Source organism: Dermacentor silvarum, chromosome 10, assembly GCF_013339745.2.
Source record: "Dermacentor silvarum isolate Dsil-2018 chromosome 10, BIME_Dsil_1.4, whole genome shotgun sequence".
NCBI classification, from domain to species: Eukaryota; Metazoa; Arthropoda; class Arachnida; order Ixodida; family Ixodidae; genus Dermacentor; species Dermacentor silvarum.
In genome coordinates this window covers 106,235,494-106,253,034 of record NC_051163.1, presented here as the reverse complement: position 1 = coordinate 106,253,034, position 17,541 = coordinate 106,235,494, and the positions used below count along the sequence as shown (strand labels likewise).

General features: G+C 44.2%; 1 protein-coding gene across 1 annotated transcript in view; it reads left to right on the top strand.

Annotated features, from left to right (window-relative positions):
• Positions 1 to 17,541, top strand: part of LOC125941089 (uncharacterized) — a 77,455-nt gene that overhangs the window by 22,242 nt on the left and 37,672 nt on the right. The window contains exons 3-5 of the mRNA XM_049658021.1: positions 8,923 to 9,107; positions 15,414 to 15,508; positions 16,474 to 16,537. Coding sequence (XP_049513978.1) covers positions 8,923 to 9,107; positions 15,414 to 15,508; positions 16,474 to 16,537 — 344 coding nt within the window. The remainder of the gene's footprint in view (positions 1 to 8,922; positions 9,108 to 15,413; positions 15,509 to 16,473; positions 16,538 to 17,541) is intronic.

The window sequence follows — 17,541 nt, the reverse complement described above, 5'->3', positions numbered from 1 at the left end:
CAGGTACACAATAGGTGCTCCATGGTTTCCACATGATGTTATTCTGTCAATGGTAATCAGTTCATGCTAAATCTTGTTGCACAACTTGGTTGGGGTGCCAAACAAAGCATTGAATAGGGATTGAAATGCTGCGGGGTTCGGCGTACTGCGGCGTGTCAGTTATCGCGTCGCCCAGGGGTCAGGTTTTATGACGGCTTTTCATTGTTCCATGTACGAAGAAGCAACCAGCAGAGCTACAGAAAAAGCACCGGTGTTCTTTAAAGTCAATCCTTTGTCTTTTAATACAAAGACGTGGCTACGTTTATTTCGGTCGCTCAGTTTATATGAATTTGTCCTGCTGAACGCAATGTCGTGGGTATTACTTCCTTCAGCGCTGGCTGCACTGCTCTGCAGGCAGGAGAAAATTAGCTCCGGTATTTGTATTAAGGTAAGCGTAAAGAAAGACTAGTGGCCGTAGCCTACATGGTGGCATTTCATACAGCGGTGTTGATTTGAGGCATGCCCCCCGTGGTTGCTTAGTGAAATTGGAGTTATGTGGCGAAGCATGATATAGTGTGATCAGATCCCGGCTGCGGAGGCTGCATTTCGATAGCGGTGAAATGCAAGAACACCCCTGTATCGTGCATTAGACGTAGGTTAGAGCCCCAGACCACCAGAATATAAAATTTAATTTGAGGCATCATGGAAATGAAGCAAAGATTTGAAGCATGAAATGTAATTGGCTTAGGGAAAGGCAGGCGTCACAAAATACGACAGTGTTGCGTCCGTGTACAGGGTCGTGGCATGGCAGCCTGCTTGGTGCATGTACTAAAAAACGCACCGTCCCTTCCACTCCGTGAAGATGGTCGAAGAGTGCAGCTGTGTTGCTATGTTGCTTACAGTTGCTATGATCTCACTAAACATTTTCTTATTTATATATTGTTATTGAAATATGATTGATATATTATTTGATTTCTATTTTGCTTAGGCATTACTCTGGTTGCTTTATATATTCATGCATATCTCGTAACACTCGTAACACCGAGTGTTACGAGTGTTACATATGCATTTGTTGCACGTGATGCAATTGCGTAAGCACAAGTAAACATAAATCGACATCAGGAAGTTATATTGAAACATTACCAGGCAAGAAGAGGCAGCGACTGCCGATGCTACTCGACGAGTGTCCAGTTCTCTGGTCGAAACCTGCCGAGCCGCCGCCAGAGGCATCGGCTGCAGTCACGGACATCGCGCCCGTTCGGCGCAAACGCGGGGAAACGCGTACGGCGTCTGCAGCAGCTCTGCGCGTTATCCGAAAGGGCACACCGCACAGAAATACCTTCTTCTATCGCCTCTCCTCCTCGCGCCCAACGTGGCCTCTCATGGGTCGCCTCCTCCATCCAGCGCGCTTTTCCTCCTCTGCTGGTCACGTGATCTGCCCTCCCCCAAGAGCGGCTCACAAGCTCTCCTGGTTGCGTGACCTACGTGACACCGGACAGACGGCGAAGGCTCGACTAAGAACAGCTCCGCTGTCAAGTAACTATCAGTGGGTTATAAAGGACGATATTATCATTATTTAAAGGTAACCATGTGGCTGAGAACGGGTAGCAGAACGCAAACGTCCGAGAACAGGGGCTGACTCGAGGCAATACAACGAAATCGGCGTATGTCCCCACAGTCTTGAAATCGGCGCATGTGACGTCACGACTCGATCTGATGCTACGGTAGGAGCGCAGAAAATGGTTTGATTGCGTCCGTGTCTGTCGCTGTGCCGTGTGCCTGTATTGTGCATAAAATCAAGGACAGGAAACCCCTTTTCTGTTCAGCGCTATCTTGTGCGCTTGACATTTATGATTTGAAGGTATACTTACTACGTTTGTCTGCGTTGTTGCTGTTACGTTATAACACTAAAAAGATCGCAAGTTCTCCTGCAAGATGGAGAGAGTTGACGTGGAGCCAATCTACTGATCTGCTTCAAGAGGAGAACTGAAACATCTTCATGCAGTATCTCTGCCCAGGGTCGCTTCCATGCATCATCATTAGCTTTATATTTGTGTGTACGGCAGGACGGAGGCCTCTCCCAGCGATCTTCAATTACTCCTCTTTTACGCTAGCTTATTCCAACTAGCGCCTGCAAATTTCCTAACTTCATCACCCCACCTAGTTTTCTGCCGTCCTCGAGTGCGCTTCCCTTCTCTTGGTATCCATTTTGTAACTCTAATGGTCCACCGGTTATCCATTCTAGGCATTGCATGGTCTCCTAGTGTCAAGTAGAATATTGGTTATCCCTGTTTGCTCTGTGATCCATACCGCTCTCTTCCTGTCTGTTAACGTTAGGTCTAACATTTTTCGTTCCATCGCTCTTTGTGCGGTCCTTAACTTCTTCTCGAGCTTTTTTGTTAACCTCCAAGCTTCTGCCCCGTATGTTAGCGCCGGTACAATGCCATGATTGTACACTTTTCTTTTTAACGACTGTGGTAAGCTCAGTCAGTATTTGGTAATGCCTGCCGTATGCACTGCAACCCAATTTTATCCTTCTGTAAATTTCTTTCTCGTGATATAGAGGTTGACTGCTGATCCTGAATTCTGGTTCGCTTGCCAGGCTATTGAAGATTAGCTTTTCCTTCTGCATATTAATCACTGCAACCCAATTTTATCCTTCTGTAAATTTCTTTCTCGTGATATAGAGGTTGACTGCTGATCCTGAATTCTGGTTCGCTTGCCAGGCTATTGAAGATTATCTTTTCCTTCTGCATATTAATCTTCAACCCCACTCCTACGCTTTCTGGGTTAAGGTCCTGAACCATTTGTACCGTCCTCATTGTTGCTGAATAGGACAATGTCATCTGCTAACCGAAGGTTGCGGAGATATTCACCGTTGACGCCTTTCTTGATAGGTAACTTTTTACTTTTCTTGTGGAGAACCAAGGTAGCTGTGGAGTCCTTGTAGATATTTGCCAAGATATTCACGTATGCCTCCTGTATTCCTTGATTACGCAATGCCTCTATGAGTGCTGGTATCTATACTGAATCAAATGCTTTTTCATAATCTGTGAAAGCCATATAGAGAGGTTGATTGTACTTTGGAGATTTCTCGATTACCTGATTGATGAGATGCATATGATCCATCGTAGAATAACCCTTCCTGAAACCAGCCTGTTCTCTTGGTTGGCTGAAGTCAAGTGTTGCCCTGATTCTATTCGAAATTATCTGAATATTTTATGCATTACTGAAAGTATGTTATAGAATACTATATTTCTTTAATTTCTTAACGTTTCCCTTATGTATTAGTATGTTGGCCTTCTTCCAGCTCTCTGGTACACTTCAAGTCGTGATGCATTCAGTATAAAGGGCCGCAAGGTTTTGAAGCTTCATATCTCCTCCATCTTTGATTAAATCTACTGTTATTCCGTCTTCTCCAGCAGCTTTTCCCCTGGTCATGTCTTGCGAGGCCCTTCTAACTTCATCGCTAGTTATAGGAGCCTCTGTATCCAGTTCATCACTACTTCGAATGAAATTAGCACGGCTGCTCTGGGCACTGAACAGGTCAGTATAGAATTCTTCCGCTGCTTTTACTATGTCATCAAAATTGCTGATATTACCCTGCTTATCCTTCAGTGCATACATTTTGCCTTGTCCTATGCCAAGTTTTCTTCTCACTTATTCCAAGATGCGTCCAAATTTTACTGCTTCCTCAATATTTTCCGCGTTATAATTTCGGATATCCCTTACTTTCTTCTTGTTGATCGGTTTCGACAGTTCAGAGAATTCTATCTGGTTTCTCGAGTTTGACGCTTTCATGTTTTGTCGTTTCTTTATTAGGCCCTTTGTTACTTTGGTGAGTCTACTACTGGTTGCCTTGGTGGCTTACCTTGCTGCTTCTGAGATCAGCCTAGTCAGTTTCATTCATAACCTCTGTTGCCTTCATCATCCTGTCCTAAAGCTTCAAATTTGTTTGCTAGCACCAGTCTGAATTGGTCTGCTTTTACCCTTACTGCGTCTAGGTTGGCCTGTTTCTTCGCGACTAATCTTATTCTTTCTCTCATGAAATTAGAGAAATCCTTGGCCTCACTAACCTGTGGTCACTACACTTTACCTAACACTTCTACATCCTGCACGATGCTGCTATCGGCAGAGATCGGTATGCAACATAAATACAGTGAATTCATTTATAAAAACAGTGGACTGCGGCGCTTTCTGCTGACGTCTGATCAGTCAACATATCGACATGTGGAGCAGTCGCCAGTGATTTTGTTGTTGATGCCATTCAATTTATTATTTGCCATTATTGATATGTTAAATGCTGTTCTGAATGACTTGTCCGTGCAGAAATTGTAGAAAATTTAAGGGAACCTAATACTTGCATGTTTGCAGCCAAGTGACTTCTGCCCGTTTATTTTTCTCGGCCGATAAAGAAAGCCCGTGAAAACTAAAAAAATACCACGTGACTAAGCCTCCGTCCGCATAGAAGGCAGCACCCTCAAAGACACGACAGGAGTTAGTGAGCTACCTGTCTCGCCGCACTGTCGCGTGCGGGGGCTCGCCAGATTAGCGCCAGCTGTGCCACTGAAGAGCTGGCGCAATGCCACGGCACTGTGCACGAGACACAACACTGTTTCATACTTAGGATTTCCCTTAATCACAGACACCGCCTTCTCATGCCGTAAAACTACATTTGTTTGCGTCGTGATAGAGCATATACGATGCACTTAAAATATACAAATGAAAAATAATTATTTTTTCCCTATGTAAAGTTCCTTATTTCACATATTACTGTTGATCATATGATATGAGAAATTCGCCCCCTCGCTTGAACACGATGTCTACAAAAACGTCGCGCTTTGGAATGTCTTAAGTCATACCGCCTGTTCTGCAAAATCTAAGTACAGTAGCGTCATTTCGCTCGTCCCAATTAGTATACTGCCACCTTTGTAAGGCGTTGCACTATATATTGTTTCTTCTGCAGCACTTCATGTTGTTCCTTAGTTCTTGGAACTCGGGAAATAAACCGAAGCCAGGAATAAACCTGACGCCTACGTTACGAGATGATAAAAAAAAGCCGCCACGGGACACTGAACACCACATCGCCTTTCACTGCTTTCTTGTACAGTCAGAAGAAATAATAAAACGTATTTCTATATAGATAAAACCAACGTGAAAAGATTATCGTCGGGAAATTTCCGCAAACGATAAGGTGATATTAGTAATTTCCTGTGTGTAAACACAAATTTATAGCGTTTTGCGAATGGTAACAAAATATGTACATAAGATATGTATACACGCTTACAGGAATTGACGATTGACCATATCAAAATCTGGAGAGAAAGTCGTAAATGCAACGCAAAATAGGAAATTGCCGAATGCCAATTTATTGGCCTCCCGTTTCTGCCAGTAAAATTCTGCCGGCGTCGTGACACCATTGTCTGCATTCTTTACCAAGGTGTAGGCACCATGTAACAATGTCGCCTGTAGGAGTTCTTTAATGCTCTGTAAAATGCGCAACTATTTGCTGTTCCGTAAAAGGTATTGTCTACCTAGCCTCAATCAGTATTCTTGCGTGCTGGAGCAAATGCCTGCTCTGAAAAAATGAGGTTGGTTATGTTATGTAAAAAGTTCGTTGAAATAGTCTTCTGGCACAGCCTATGTGACTGTGCTACAGTGTGCGTACATGAAACGCCGCTTAAAATAACTTATGTGGCGGCGCTGGACTAACAACGCTTTTTTTTTCTGAGTGCTCTTTTCCATTTGCTGCCCACTTTCGCTAAAATGTCCAGCAACAGTTGTAGTTAAAATGTGCTGTTTGAGGATGTCCAACAAGCCCTGCGCTTTTAAGGCGTGCCGGCGTCGTGACACCATTGTCTGCATTCTTTACCAAAGTGTAGGCACCATGTAACAATGTCCCGCCTGTAGGAAATACGGAACATTTCAGGGGACCAAGGCAACAACACAAAAAAGGCCAGATTCACAAAGCTTTTCTTTCGTAAGTTCGCTTTGCCTGGCTGGCCGCCTTCGGTAATTGTTTGTCTGGCATCCGGATTGGCTAAAATTATTTCTTACGAAAAATTCTAGCGTAACAAGTTTTCGTGAATTCGGGCCCTGATTACGTGCCGCGGTTGGTGATTAGGATAACGGTAATAATCTCGATGTGCCCAGTTTCTCCCTTCTACAGGCATCGCATTGTCACCGCGTGTAGTAATCATTTTTGCCCGTACACAGTATTGAGAAGAGTGCACGGAGCCTTTTTTTTCTTACTGGCTTTGGCAATTAAACCACTTCAACTCGAATGGTATGCCTTCAATTGCGCTATAACCTATATCCTTGATGGACGGTGCTGTCTCGTTAACAGAAAGTGTTTTTATGCATGAAGTCGCAAAAACACCTGAAATACCAATGTAATTAGTCCTACTCCATGGTTTGAACTCTCAAGCCTCGTTCTTGCACTCCTTCTTTCGCAAAATTAGATTTATCAGAATTCGTTCATTCCAGGAAGATGCGTCTTTCTTTGTCACGGGATACTATTCGTAAACTACAATATGTGGCTAAATAAAGTTTGTGGTTTCTTCGTTTAAAATTACGCAGCTAAATACAAGCTCCGTACTTGCATTGGCCTTCACAAACACTAAATCTGTTGAACTTTGTGCATTCTTTAAACGTACTACTTACACACAGGCTGACCGCATTATAGCCAACTGACCGCATTCGCCACTATGGGAAAAGTGCATGTAAATTACCTGCTCCAGTTTACAGAATATTTCCCTTAGCAAAATACATGCTTCAAGACGAGCAAATTACATTTTTTCCTTAACAAAACGGGTATATTCATTTGTCAGCATGCCCTAAGCAACATTGAAAACTCGCGTCTAGTGTTTTATGATCGAGTTTTACCAAGTATTCCTACAGGTACGTTACGCTGGAGGTTCTAAATGTTCGCGTTCACGCATGATCCCAAAAAGCCCCCTTCTCATGTTGTGGAGGGAAAATGTGTGCGTATAGGGTCGAAATTAGGATGAGTCGCTTGTAATCATCCTCTCGTCTTCCTGCAACACTCTCATATATGAAATTTTCCTCTTTTTTCTGCAATAGAGAAATCAGTCTCAGATATAATGGATGTAGGAGGGAGGTGATACATTGTAACATCGGATGTGAACTGCATTTACGAAAATGTTTCAGGCACGATCGTCTGTTTCACAGAAGATATCAATGAACACATGGACACTCTGAAAAATGTATGCTCTCAAATAACAATTTTGATCAGATTTGAGGAAAGTGGAGACCGCAAACCCAGGTAAGTACACTCTTTGTGCGAAAAGCCAGCTATAACTCATCGTTCTGTTTTGGCCGTAATAGAATATGCTGGAACACAATAAAGCGCTCTAAACCGACTAAGTTTTCAACGACGCAGTAGCGCCAAAACTGCCGATAAATTGGGGCCCTCATTTCGTGTCACCCTATTTTCATCTAGTTTTGAGGTTTAGTCGGTGCTGTTGAACTCTTTAACCGTCTATGAAGGAGCGCTTTAGCTGGTGCAAATTGTTGTTTCTCGGGAAAAACAGCAAAGCGGCGAATAGCGAAAAACCACGTGAAGCCAACCGTTCATGAAGCCAAGGCGAGGAACAAATAAGAATGTTTTCTGCAGAAAACCCAATATGGGGGATATACTTGCAATTTGTGTGCTCTTGTAGCCCCGAATCTATCCTTCGTGTTAGTCCAAAAAGAAAACCTTGCGCTGGTGCGAAACAATCCGTAACGCCCTCCCCCCCCCCCCCCCCCCATAATGTGTGCGAAGCACTACCAATAGACCCATGGCAGTAGAAGTTATGTCCATTTCTCAAGATGGACATGTACTACGGCGAGTAGGATTGTTAGCCAGCGCCACTCACGGCCGTGTCAGTGGATCTGGAACTTTGTTTCTACCTCGGCCTTCACGCAGTGCTCATCTTCAGTGCATGAGCCAATGCGAATAAGTCTCCGAATGAGTTCGCATTGTAGGCTGCAGTCACCATTCTCACTTTAGGTCTTGGGCGCGACTTTGTAGTTTTGCTAGCGTTAACACGACAGCTTTGTGAGGAAGCTCTGCGGAGAGTTTATTTCTGTTAAGCTAAGCAACTATGGACTACACACTTCCTTGGAATAAATACCCGAGAAATAATGGTTGATGGTCAATTATGACGCCTTTTGAATCGGTAGTTACAAAGGCTGTCGTTTGCACGTTGACTTATAGGGTGCAACGGGATGTAGTCAGCGGTACGAATGGTGTACTCATTCGTGCCACGCCGCAACGTTGCTACTGCTCGTGTTCCCTGAACCACATAGGTTTGCATGGATTGCAAAACTACTTTTCTACTGCATATTTTAAGATATTTCTCGCTGAACATCCAGCTGGAACATGAGCATTTCTTGTATTGATTGACAGCTGTCCTACCATAAAGCCAATAACATCGCGCAGCGATACGTAAAGAAGCAAAATATGTTTTCACGCGGTCAGCATCACAAGCCATTCGATGCACGAGTTTGAAGCCTTAGGTTAATTCTCAATAAAACAAATACACACGATAAAAAAGATTGTAGAGGGTATTTCGTGGTAAATGACACAGTTGTGCTCTAACTGAATGGTCGAAGAAAAAAGTTTTGGACAGACACTGTTCGTTCCAAATGGCTCTGCACCAACTAGCCCAACAGAAATCGTTTTGCCGGTGCGGCCAGCACCTTTGCTTTGCTTTGCTAGTTTATTAAATTCGCCTATTGATTGCTGCCGTTGCTGCAATTGAATATTTGCGTGTATGGGATGCTACACGCCATTCCGTGAGAAGTATTCTAGGAAAGACAAGTTGACTAATTTTCTGCTCCTAAACAGTCAGAAAGGCGTATATGCGAGAAGGTGGCCTCAAGTGCGTGCAACATGGCCCCATTTACCATGATGTGACAATATTCTTTATCCTGCAGAACTGTCCTTCCTGGAGCAGTTGAGCAACTTTTACGGACCGCAGCTCGTTTTCGGAATCAAGTTTCAAGAGGAGCAGGAGCCAAGATATTTCGAGACTGTGGCAAACACCAGAGAATGGCAACTCACTACTGCCCATGCCATCGTGAAAGTGAATCTGACCGAACTAAGCGCCCAGAAACTTAAGGTGGGTCTAATAGCACGGAAACCAATATGAGTGTTAATTTGCATTTTCACCCATACCACCAGAATTAAACTGTGTTGAAAAGTTACAGGCATGAAAATAATCAGCATGACGTAAAAGGGTTATGCGAAACGCTTCCTAGCTGCGAAAGTATTACGGCAGCGCTTAGTTTCTTGTACAATTCCAGTGCTTGTTATCAAGCAGTCAACGCACAACGGTATTTAACTGAACTAGTTGCTTCACGGTTAAGCGGAGTGTTAGCCAACTAATTAGAACACGCAACAAAGGGAGACAGACAAGGAGGTCAGGGCACAGTTCAAGTTTCCGTTTCATAAAGCGCTTCGTTTGATAGAAATCCTTCGTCTCGCACTAGCGGGAAAGCGGCATAGTTGCTACAAGTGGGACGCTGGTTGGATCGCCGGATCATACCGTGTGTCCCTTGTGCGCAGACAAGCAACACATGTAATCAAAGAAGCAGCATCCCTTAGTCATAGTGGTGCTATTCTCAAGTATTCCGTTCCATGATGTCGACAGTATTCGCGGTGCCGACAGAGCGGCAGAGTCCCAGCAACCTTTAATGCCACCATACTATTGACTAATGCCGCGATCTTCCACCAAACTTAGAAAAGTCGGCTCCGATAATTTGAAAACCATATTAAAATATGATGAAGAGAACGCTTGCCATTTATACACGTATGTTCGGGGGAGAATCGAACACCGTCAACATTTTCGAAGAATACAAGCAATCGAAAAACAAGACGGCGAATAAGACGCACGGTTTAAGTCAGCCACAATATTTGTATTCTTACCGCATTTCAGTAAAGGTAATATGGTTTTCCGAGGACATCAGACATACATCGCACAAGATCGTGGAACACTCTTACAGCACTTCGGAGCGTTTGCACAACTACTTTTCTGCGAATGTTGTACGAGATACTTTTAACATCGCTTGCACACGAGGCATGTCAGTCGCTTTGTTTCCGGCAGCTATAGGCTTTGTGCCTTCAGTTAACCGATGACATTACATGAACAATTATACACTTCGTACATCACCTGAAACCTGAAAATAGATGACATCTTACTCAATAATTGCATGCAAAGCCCGTAACTCACAAACATCAGCTCACGTTAAAAACGTGATCATGCAATCATGAAAGTCAATCTGACCAAAGGAAGCGCCCAGAAAATTAAGGTGGGTCTAATAGCTACGGCTGAAAATCGTTGTGCATGCAGTGTAGTAAAAGTTCCAAGCAGCGTAAACCAATCGGAGGACCCAACGAACCGACTATAGTTGGCGACGTATTATACCATGCTCATGCCATAGACATGTAGATCCCCTGCACTGTACGAAAGTTGGCGTGAAGACATTATTGTGAAAGGTGACACGTACCCTCTGAAAAATACCTAGTGTTTCTTGAATATAAGCACGTCCGAAGCTCCAATAAAACGAGTCACTATGACAAAGGCTTTCAAGGCACAATTTCAAAGCACGCTGCAGCCAGAATTGACCGAACCATGCAGTGTTACAGCAGATGCCATGCACTTGTGGGAATCGTCATCAAACATGCTACTCCATCTATACTCTTTCTCACACACTGGGCTTCCCAGAGCAAAAGCAACAAAGCTGCGAACGGAGATGCTTTCGCGCTGAAAATGTAGTTCGATGGTGTTGTGTTTGTGCTGCCTTGCGCAACCACGCACACTGGGGGCCCTGAAGACGCTGCAGGCCTTCGTCACTGCGCCGGTAGCAGACAAAACCCAGAGGGGTATGTATTTTGACGTGCTCACCATCCTCATTGATCGAGGCTCCCGTAGCACCTAGTTTCGCAGAATATTAACGGCGAACAATCGATGTAGTCTTGCCAGACACGCCAGCTGCTTGGCGCTAAACGGGGTGAAGAAGCAAATAACAGCTTCGCTTTAAACGAACTTGCGCTTATTCATTATTATTTGTACGTGTGCAATTCTCAATCGAGACGTCGCGGGCCAAAATCCGTAGACGTGAGTACGAGTTTCTTGGCGTTTATGACTCACTGAGGGTACTAGATATCACTACAAATAAATTAAATAAACCAAAATCTCAGTAAGTTTCGAACCATGACGCCGCAGAAATAACGATGTAGCGTTAACAGGACAGCTTTGTGGGGAAGCTGTGCGGAGAGTTTATTTCTGTTAAGCTAAGCAACTATGGACTACACACGAGTCTAATGCAGAAGATCTAATGCTAAGAGCTCGATGCTCTAAGCATTAGATCACGAACGAAAAAAATGGGAAAAGTTCAAATCCAGCGGAATCCAGCGCATGCAACATTTGGCATGCTAGGCACGTTGCATAGCAGCAATATTACGTAGAAAAAGGTAAGCGCATACATTTCATAGGCAATGACAAAAAAGTTACGGGAAGCGTTCATCCATGAAATCTGAAATCCTTGAGAGTTGCTATGGTAGGCCGAGCAATATCAACAAATCGACTAGTTCGCGTTTGTTGCGTAAAAATTTGTGCTTTCTGCATGCTGGAAAGAAGTCAAGAGGCCGGCGCGGTGGAAACACGTTGACGTCATCCTCATACCCAAACCCAACAAGCCGTTCAAGATACAGAATCTACGACCCATTTCCCTGGCATCGTGTGCAGAGAAACTATATAAACATATTGACGCAAGACAAAAACCATCTTTAAATAACGTGCACCAGTTCGTGCGCCCTCCAAGAGGACAACGGCGTATTAGTGAGAACAACAAAGACAACGACATAATGGCACGTGCATTCGCCGCACGCACTCGTGTCATGTGACCGTTGTCGCAAGAAGAGGAAGTGAAGCGCCGCTCGAGAAAAAAGAAAAGGCTTCTTGATCTCTTCTTGGAACGCTGCAATTACTAATTTATTTACTTTCCGGGGGCACAAGTTAGCCCACAATAAATAGTTATCTTAATTATCTTGAATCATTCGTTACAACATGGCATTGAACAGACTGACGCCGTCCCCTGAAAGCAATATACACTCCAGATACACACAGTAGGGGAAGAAACCTCGCATTGGATGTGAAAGGAGCGTTGGATAATGTCTCGCACGACAACTACATCACCTAAATCCCTACCCCTGGGGTGAACGAGCCTTGTGGTTGGAGAAGTATGATCCTGGGTATTGCTTAATGGTGCAATTAATTAAATCAAAGACTTCCTAATAGACAGAACTGCAACTGTATGAGCGGGTAACGTCCGATCCGACTAGTTCAAAGTGCCAATCAAGGGCGCACCTCAAGGATCCGTTATGTCGCCACTGCTATTCAACCTGGCAACGAGCTCCTGATCCACGAGGTTGCGCAAAATTGGGGGAATAAGACGTGCACAGTACGCGGGCCATCTGATCGTTTGGACAAGAGTTTCAGTTCGATGATAACAAGATGTGTTAGAAATTGCTGTCAATGCGACGAAAGATTACCTTGTGGAACTCGGGCTCTCCAGCGCCTCGCAGAAATCCGAGCTCCTGGATCTACGCAAGCGGATGACTTCTCCAAGGATACCGGACCCCGCGAAAAAGGAATACCAACGAAGTACGCGGAAATCCTAGAACACAATAAAGAACGGAAATACTACGCGGGACCATACAGATGACTAAGAGGGGAACAAACAAGATCATACATTTACGGAACTATATTGCACGCATTGCACCCTGGGACATATTGAAGATACCGCAAAAACTACAGATACACCCAGCACCACAATTAAACCGAAGACACAAGTGCAAGCAGCCATCAGAATTCAACCCTGGAAACACTACCGCGAAGGAAAACGTAAGTTCCTGTCAAGAAGCTTGAGTTCGGGCGTCATGAGCTCTCTCTCGAAAGAGCCAGGGTGCAGGTGCACTATGAAGTCATCATCATCATCGAACTTCATTTATTACCACTGCAGGACGAAGGCCTCTCCTTGCGATCTCCAATTACCCCTCTCTTGCGCTAGCGTATTCCAACTTGCGTCTGCAAATTTCCTAACTTCATCATCCCACCTGGTTTTCTGCCGTCCTCGACTGCGCTTCCCTTCTCTTGGTATCCATTCTGTAACCCTAATGGTCCACCGGTTATCCATCCTACGCATTACATGGCCTGCCCAGCTCCATATTTTCCGCTTAATGTCAACTAGAATATCGGCTATCCCCTATTTCTCTGATCCACACCGCTCTCTTCCTGTCTCTTAACGTTACTCCTAAGATTTTTCGTTCCATCGCTCTTTAAGCGGTCCTTAACGCGTTCTCGAGCTTATTTGTTAACCTCCAAGTTTCTGCCCCATATGTTAGCACTGGTAGAATGCAATGATTGTACACTTTTCTTTTCAATGACAGTGGTAAGCTCCCAGTCAGGATTTGGTAATGCCTGCCGTATGCACTCCAACCCAATTTTATTCTTCTGTAAATTACTTTCTCACGATCAGGGTCCCCTGTAAGTAATTGACCCAGATAAACGTACTCCTTTACAGACTCTAGAGGCTGACCGGCGATCTTGAATTCTTGTTCCCTTGCCAGGCTATTGAACATTATCTTTGTCTTCTGCATATTCATCTTCAACCCAATTCTTACACTTTCTCGATTAAGGTCCTCAATTATTTGTTGTAATTCGTCTCGATTGTTGCTGAATAGGACATTGTCATCTGCAAACCGAAGGTTGCTGAGATATTCGCCGTTGATCCTCACTCCTAAGCCTTCCCAGTTTTAAGAGCTTGAATACTTCTTCTAAGCATGCAGTGAATAGCATTGGAGAGATTGTCTCCTTGCCTGACCCCTTTCTTGATAGGCAACTTTCTACTTGTGGAGAACCAAGGTAGCTGTAGAATTCTTGTAGATATTTGCTAAGATATTCACGTATGCCTCCTGTACTCCTTGATTACGCAATGCCTCTATGACTGCTGGTATCTCTACTGAATCAAATTCCCTTTCATAATCTATGAAAGCCATATATTGATTGTACTCCGCAGATTTCTCGATTACCTGATTGGTGACGTGGATATGATCCATCGTAGAATATCCCTTCCTGAAGTCAGTCTGTTCTCTTGGTTGGCTGAAGTCAAGTGTTGCCCTAATTCTATTGGAAATTATCTTGGTGAATATTTTATACAATACTGAAGCTAATGGGTCTGCAATTTGTTAACGTCTCATTTCTTATGGATAAGTATAATGTTGGCGTTCTTCCAGCTCTCTGGTACACTTGAAGTTGTGAGGCATTGCGTATAAAGGGCTGCAAACTTTTCAAGCATGATATCTCTTCCATCTTTGATTAAATCTACTGTTATTCCATCTTCTTCAGCAGCTTTCCCCCTGGTCATGCCTTTCAAGGCCCTTCTAACTTCATCGCTAGTTATAGAAGGAGCCTCTGTATCCGGTTCATCACTATTTCGAATGAAAGTAGCTTGGCTGTTTTGGGGACTGTAGACTGTACAGATCAGTATAGAATTCTTCCGCTGCTTTTACTATGTCATCAAAATTGCTGATAATGTATGAAGTAACGGAAGGTAATAATTCGTTTTAGAATAGTGGTATTTTGGCTTTCGTACGTTTAAATTTTGCTGCCTTGCAATTCAACATATTTAGTTTACCGTACGGGAACAAAAACGTAAAAGAGACTTTAGAAGACAGGGTACCATCTGACACCTTGTGCGAAATATATCCAAGCCGAGATATTCCATTAGCAACCATCTTAACTGCGCAGCCAAAGTAAGGTACGCGGCTGTTGACATGCCAATATCGTGAGGACCAGCTTCGGCTGGTGGAGAGGGACAGGCTATCGCAGAAAGCCATGGTATCGTGGAATAAGTAGGCCATCTTAATACAACGACACGAGCCTGGTCGTCACCACAAGATGACGTTCCCTCATGACACTCCACACAGCATCGTTCCGCAAAGAGAAGTGCTGCAGTTGTATGAGTGGCCATAGGCTTAGAAAGTGTAGAATCACGCATTATAAAATATTGTGGCATAACTTACACGAGGAAAGAAGACGATGACCTGTTCTCAGGGCTGCTGCAGATACAGTACCCTTTCGCGCTTCCGCATTTCACAGCATTTGGTGGATCATGTGACCTGTGCCAATTGCGGCACAGGGCTCTGCAACAGCTACAGCTTTGGGTTAGATTGTAAGAGAATATAAATATTTATGTAAAAAACTGCTTTTTTTACAGGAATCTTTTGCATGACATGGGGAGTGCCATGGGAACTGTTTCAGCCGCATCTGCATTAACCTTTTAGCGTGTATTTTTGTGGCGTCTTATCATTATACTGCTTACGCAGTTCAGGAATAATTATGTTCATCATTAATACGTTTCAGACTGCAGCAACCAAACTGATGAATGTGGAAATAATTGACCTACTCTGGGCATCTGAAGCGAGCGCAACCGTGGAAACACTACCGCTAATGAAAGAGTAAGTTCCTGTTCATGAGCTTTAGTTCGAGCATTACGAGCGCTCTGGCAGAGCGTCAGGATGCGGGTGCACTATGAAGAAATGGAAGTTGGATTAGTTTTAGAATTGTGCATTTCGTCTTTCGTACGTGAAACGCGAGCCCCTTTGATGCCTGTCACTAGAAGCTTAACGTATGGGAACGAAAACACAAGGAAGACGTTTGAAGACGAGGTACCATCTGACGCCTTGTGCCAAGTATATCCATGTTGAGATATTCCATTAGCTACCATCTTAACTGCGCAGCCAAATCAGGGTACACAGGTGTTTTTGCATTAAATCTTTATCGGAATGTACGGGCCGTTGCTGGGAACCGACCCCATGGCGCTGTTTGAAGCAGAGCGGATTAAGTAGAGCAACTCTGAAATGAAAGCATTGATTTAGAATACGGGTCCAGTGATACAACTTTATTTCTATATTTTATTGCTCGTTTTGAACTTTACAGAGAACAGTATATCTATTCTAGCTGTTTTCACCAAAAATTAGGCGCCCGAGGTTGGCAGGGCTTGCTTACACGTGAAGCTTCTATATATTCTTTAGAATTCTCACTCCAACTTTAAATCATTCGCAACCCCCTTCTGTCACCAACAACGACTACAAGCTCTCTCTTGCTTAGCACTTAGTTTTAGAATTGTTATGGCCAGCCGCAACGTGAGGGGGTGCAGCTAGCGAAGTGATAAGCGGATGGGACGGGTGTCACCACCTGTGTTACTTCGCCTCGCTCCGGCAGGAGACAGGCAAGCGTTGGCGTCGACGGAGAAACTTCACGTGAGGTTGACCACTCGCTTAGCTTTCGCAATGTCGCACAACACCCAATAAGCACTCGCATATCAAGCGCGAAAAGAAGGAAGTGACCATCCAAGTTTTTGCACTTATCGCGTGTGGCATGGCCTAAATAGATTTATTGTGATAGAATATTTTACTTCCAGAGTGAAGGTAATCACGGTGACACCGGAATGTGAAGCCTTCAGTTGGAATCAAACGAGTGCCCTCGTAAGTACGATGTTCTATGAATGAGAGTGGATGTGGCGTTATTCGCCATCTATCGGCCGGGCTCGCTACCATTGCATGATGGCCATATTGTATACGAAAATGCCGCCGAATACGTATCGGTCACAACGAATTAAATCGTGGAACTTTCTTCTTGCAGAATAATATATGGCTTTGATCGATTAAAAGGAGTTCCGAGTTTGTGACCTATTTCAGTGGAATGCAGGTTACTGTGATATATATTGTGAGCATTAGCGTAGGCCACAATTCAGGCTAAATTATTTTTCAAATTATGTGGTTTACGTGCTAAAACTACTGTGATTATGAGGCACACCGCAGTGAGGCACTCCGGTTCATTCCGACTACCTGAGGTTCTTTAACATGCACCCAATTCCCAGTACACGGGTCATTTTGCATTTCGCGCACATCAATGCGCTGCTGAGTACGAAGAAAAGGTATCAAATCCCGGCCGCGGCGGCCGGGATTTGATATCTTCGTACTCAGCAGCGCAATATGTAATTCAGGCTAACTTGTCTATGCTGGAATTCTAAATAGCGCTTAGAGACGAAGTAACAAGTAACAGGCGGCGCTATTTGAATCCATGCAAGTATCCCACAGTTGGGAACTGTCTGGGGTACTTTTTTGCATGAACAAAAATCTCGGCAGCATGATGCACTCCTGTAACACCTAAAGGCGAAAGCCTGCTGTACGCTTGGTAATGCGCAGTCTCGGATCATCGCGTTCTTGCTTTCGCAGTTCGGCTTCTTCGGCTCGTTTTCGACGCTTAGCTACGGCTTCGCGCGCCGAGAGCAGGAGCGGGAGAGATTTCAAAGGATCCTGAAGCTGCCGTGCAGTTTGCCGCGACTATGAACGCTGTGGCTGATACGCTAGTCTATGACGATGGTGCAGCAAACACACTACTTGCTCTTTGAAAAACATGCCGAAGACGCTCAATATAATCACTCATGATAATATATAAATTCACTATAGCATTTCACTACCAAAGA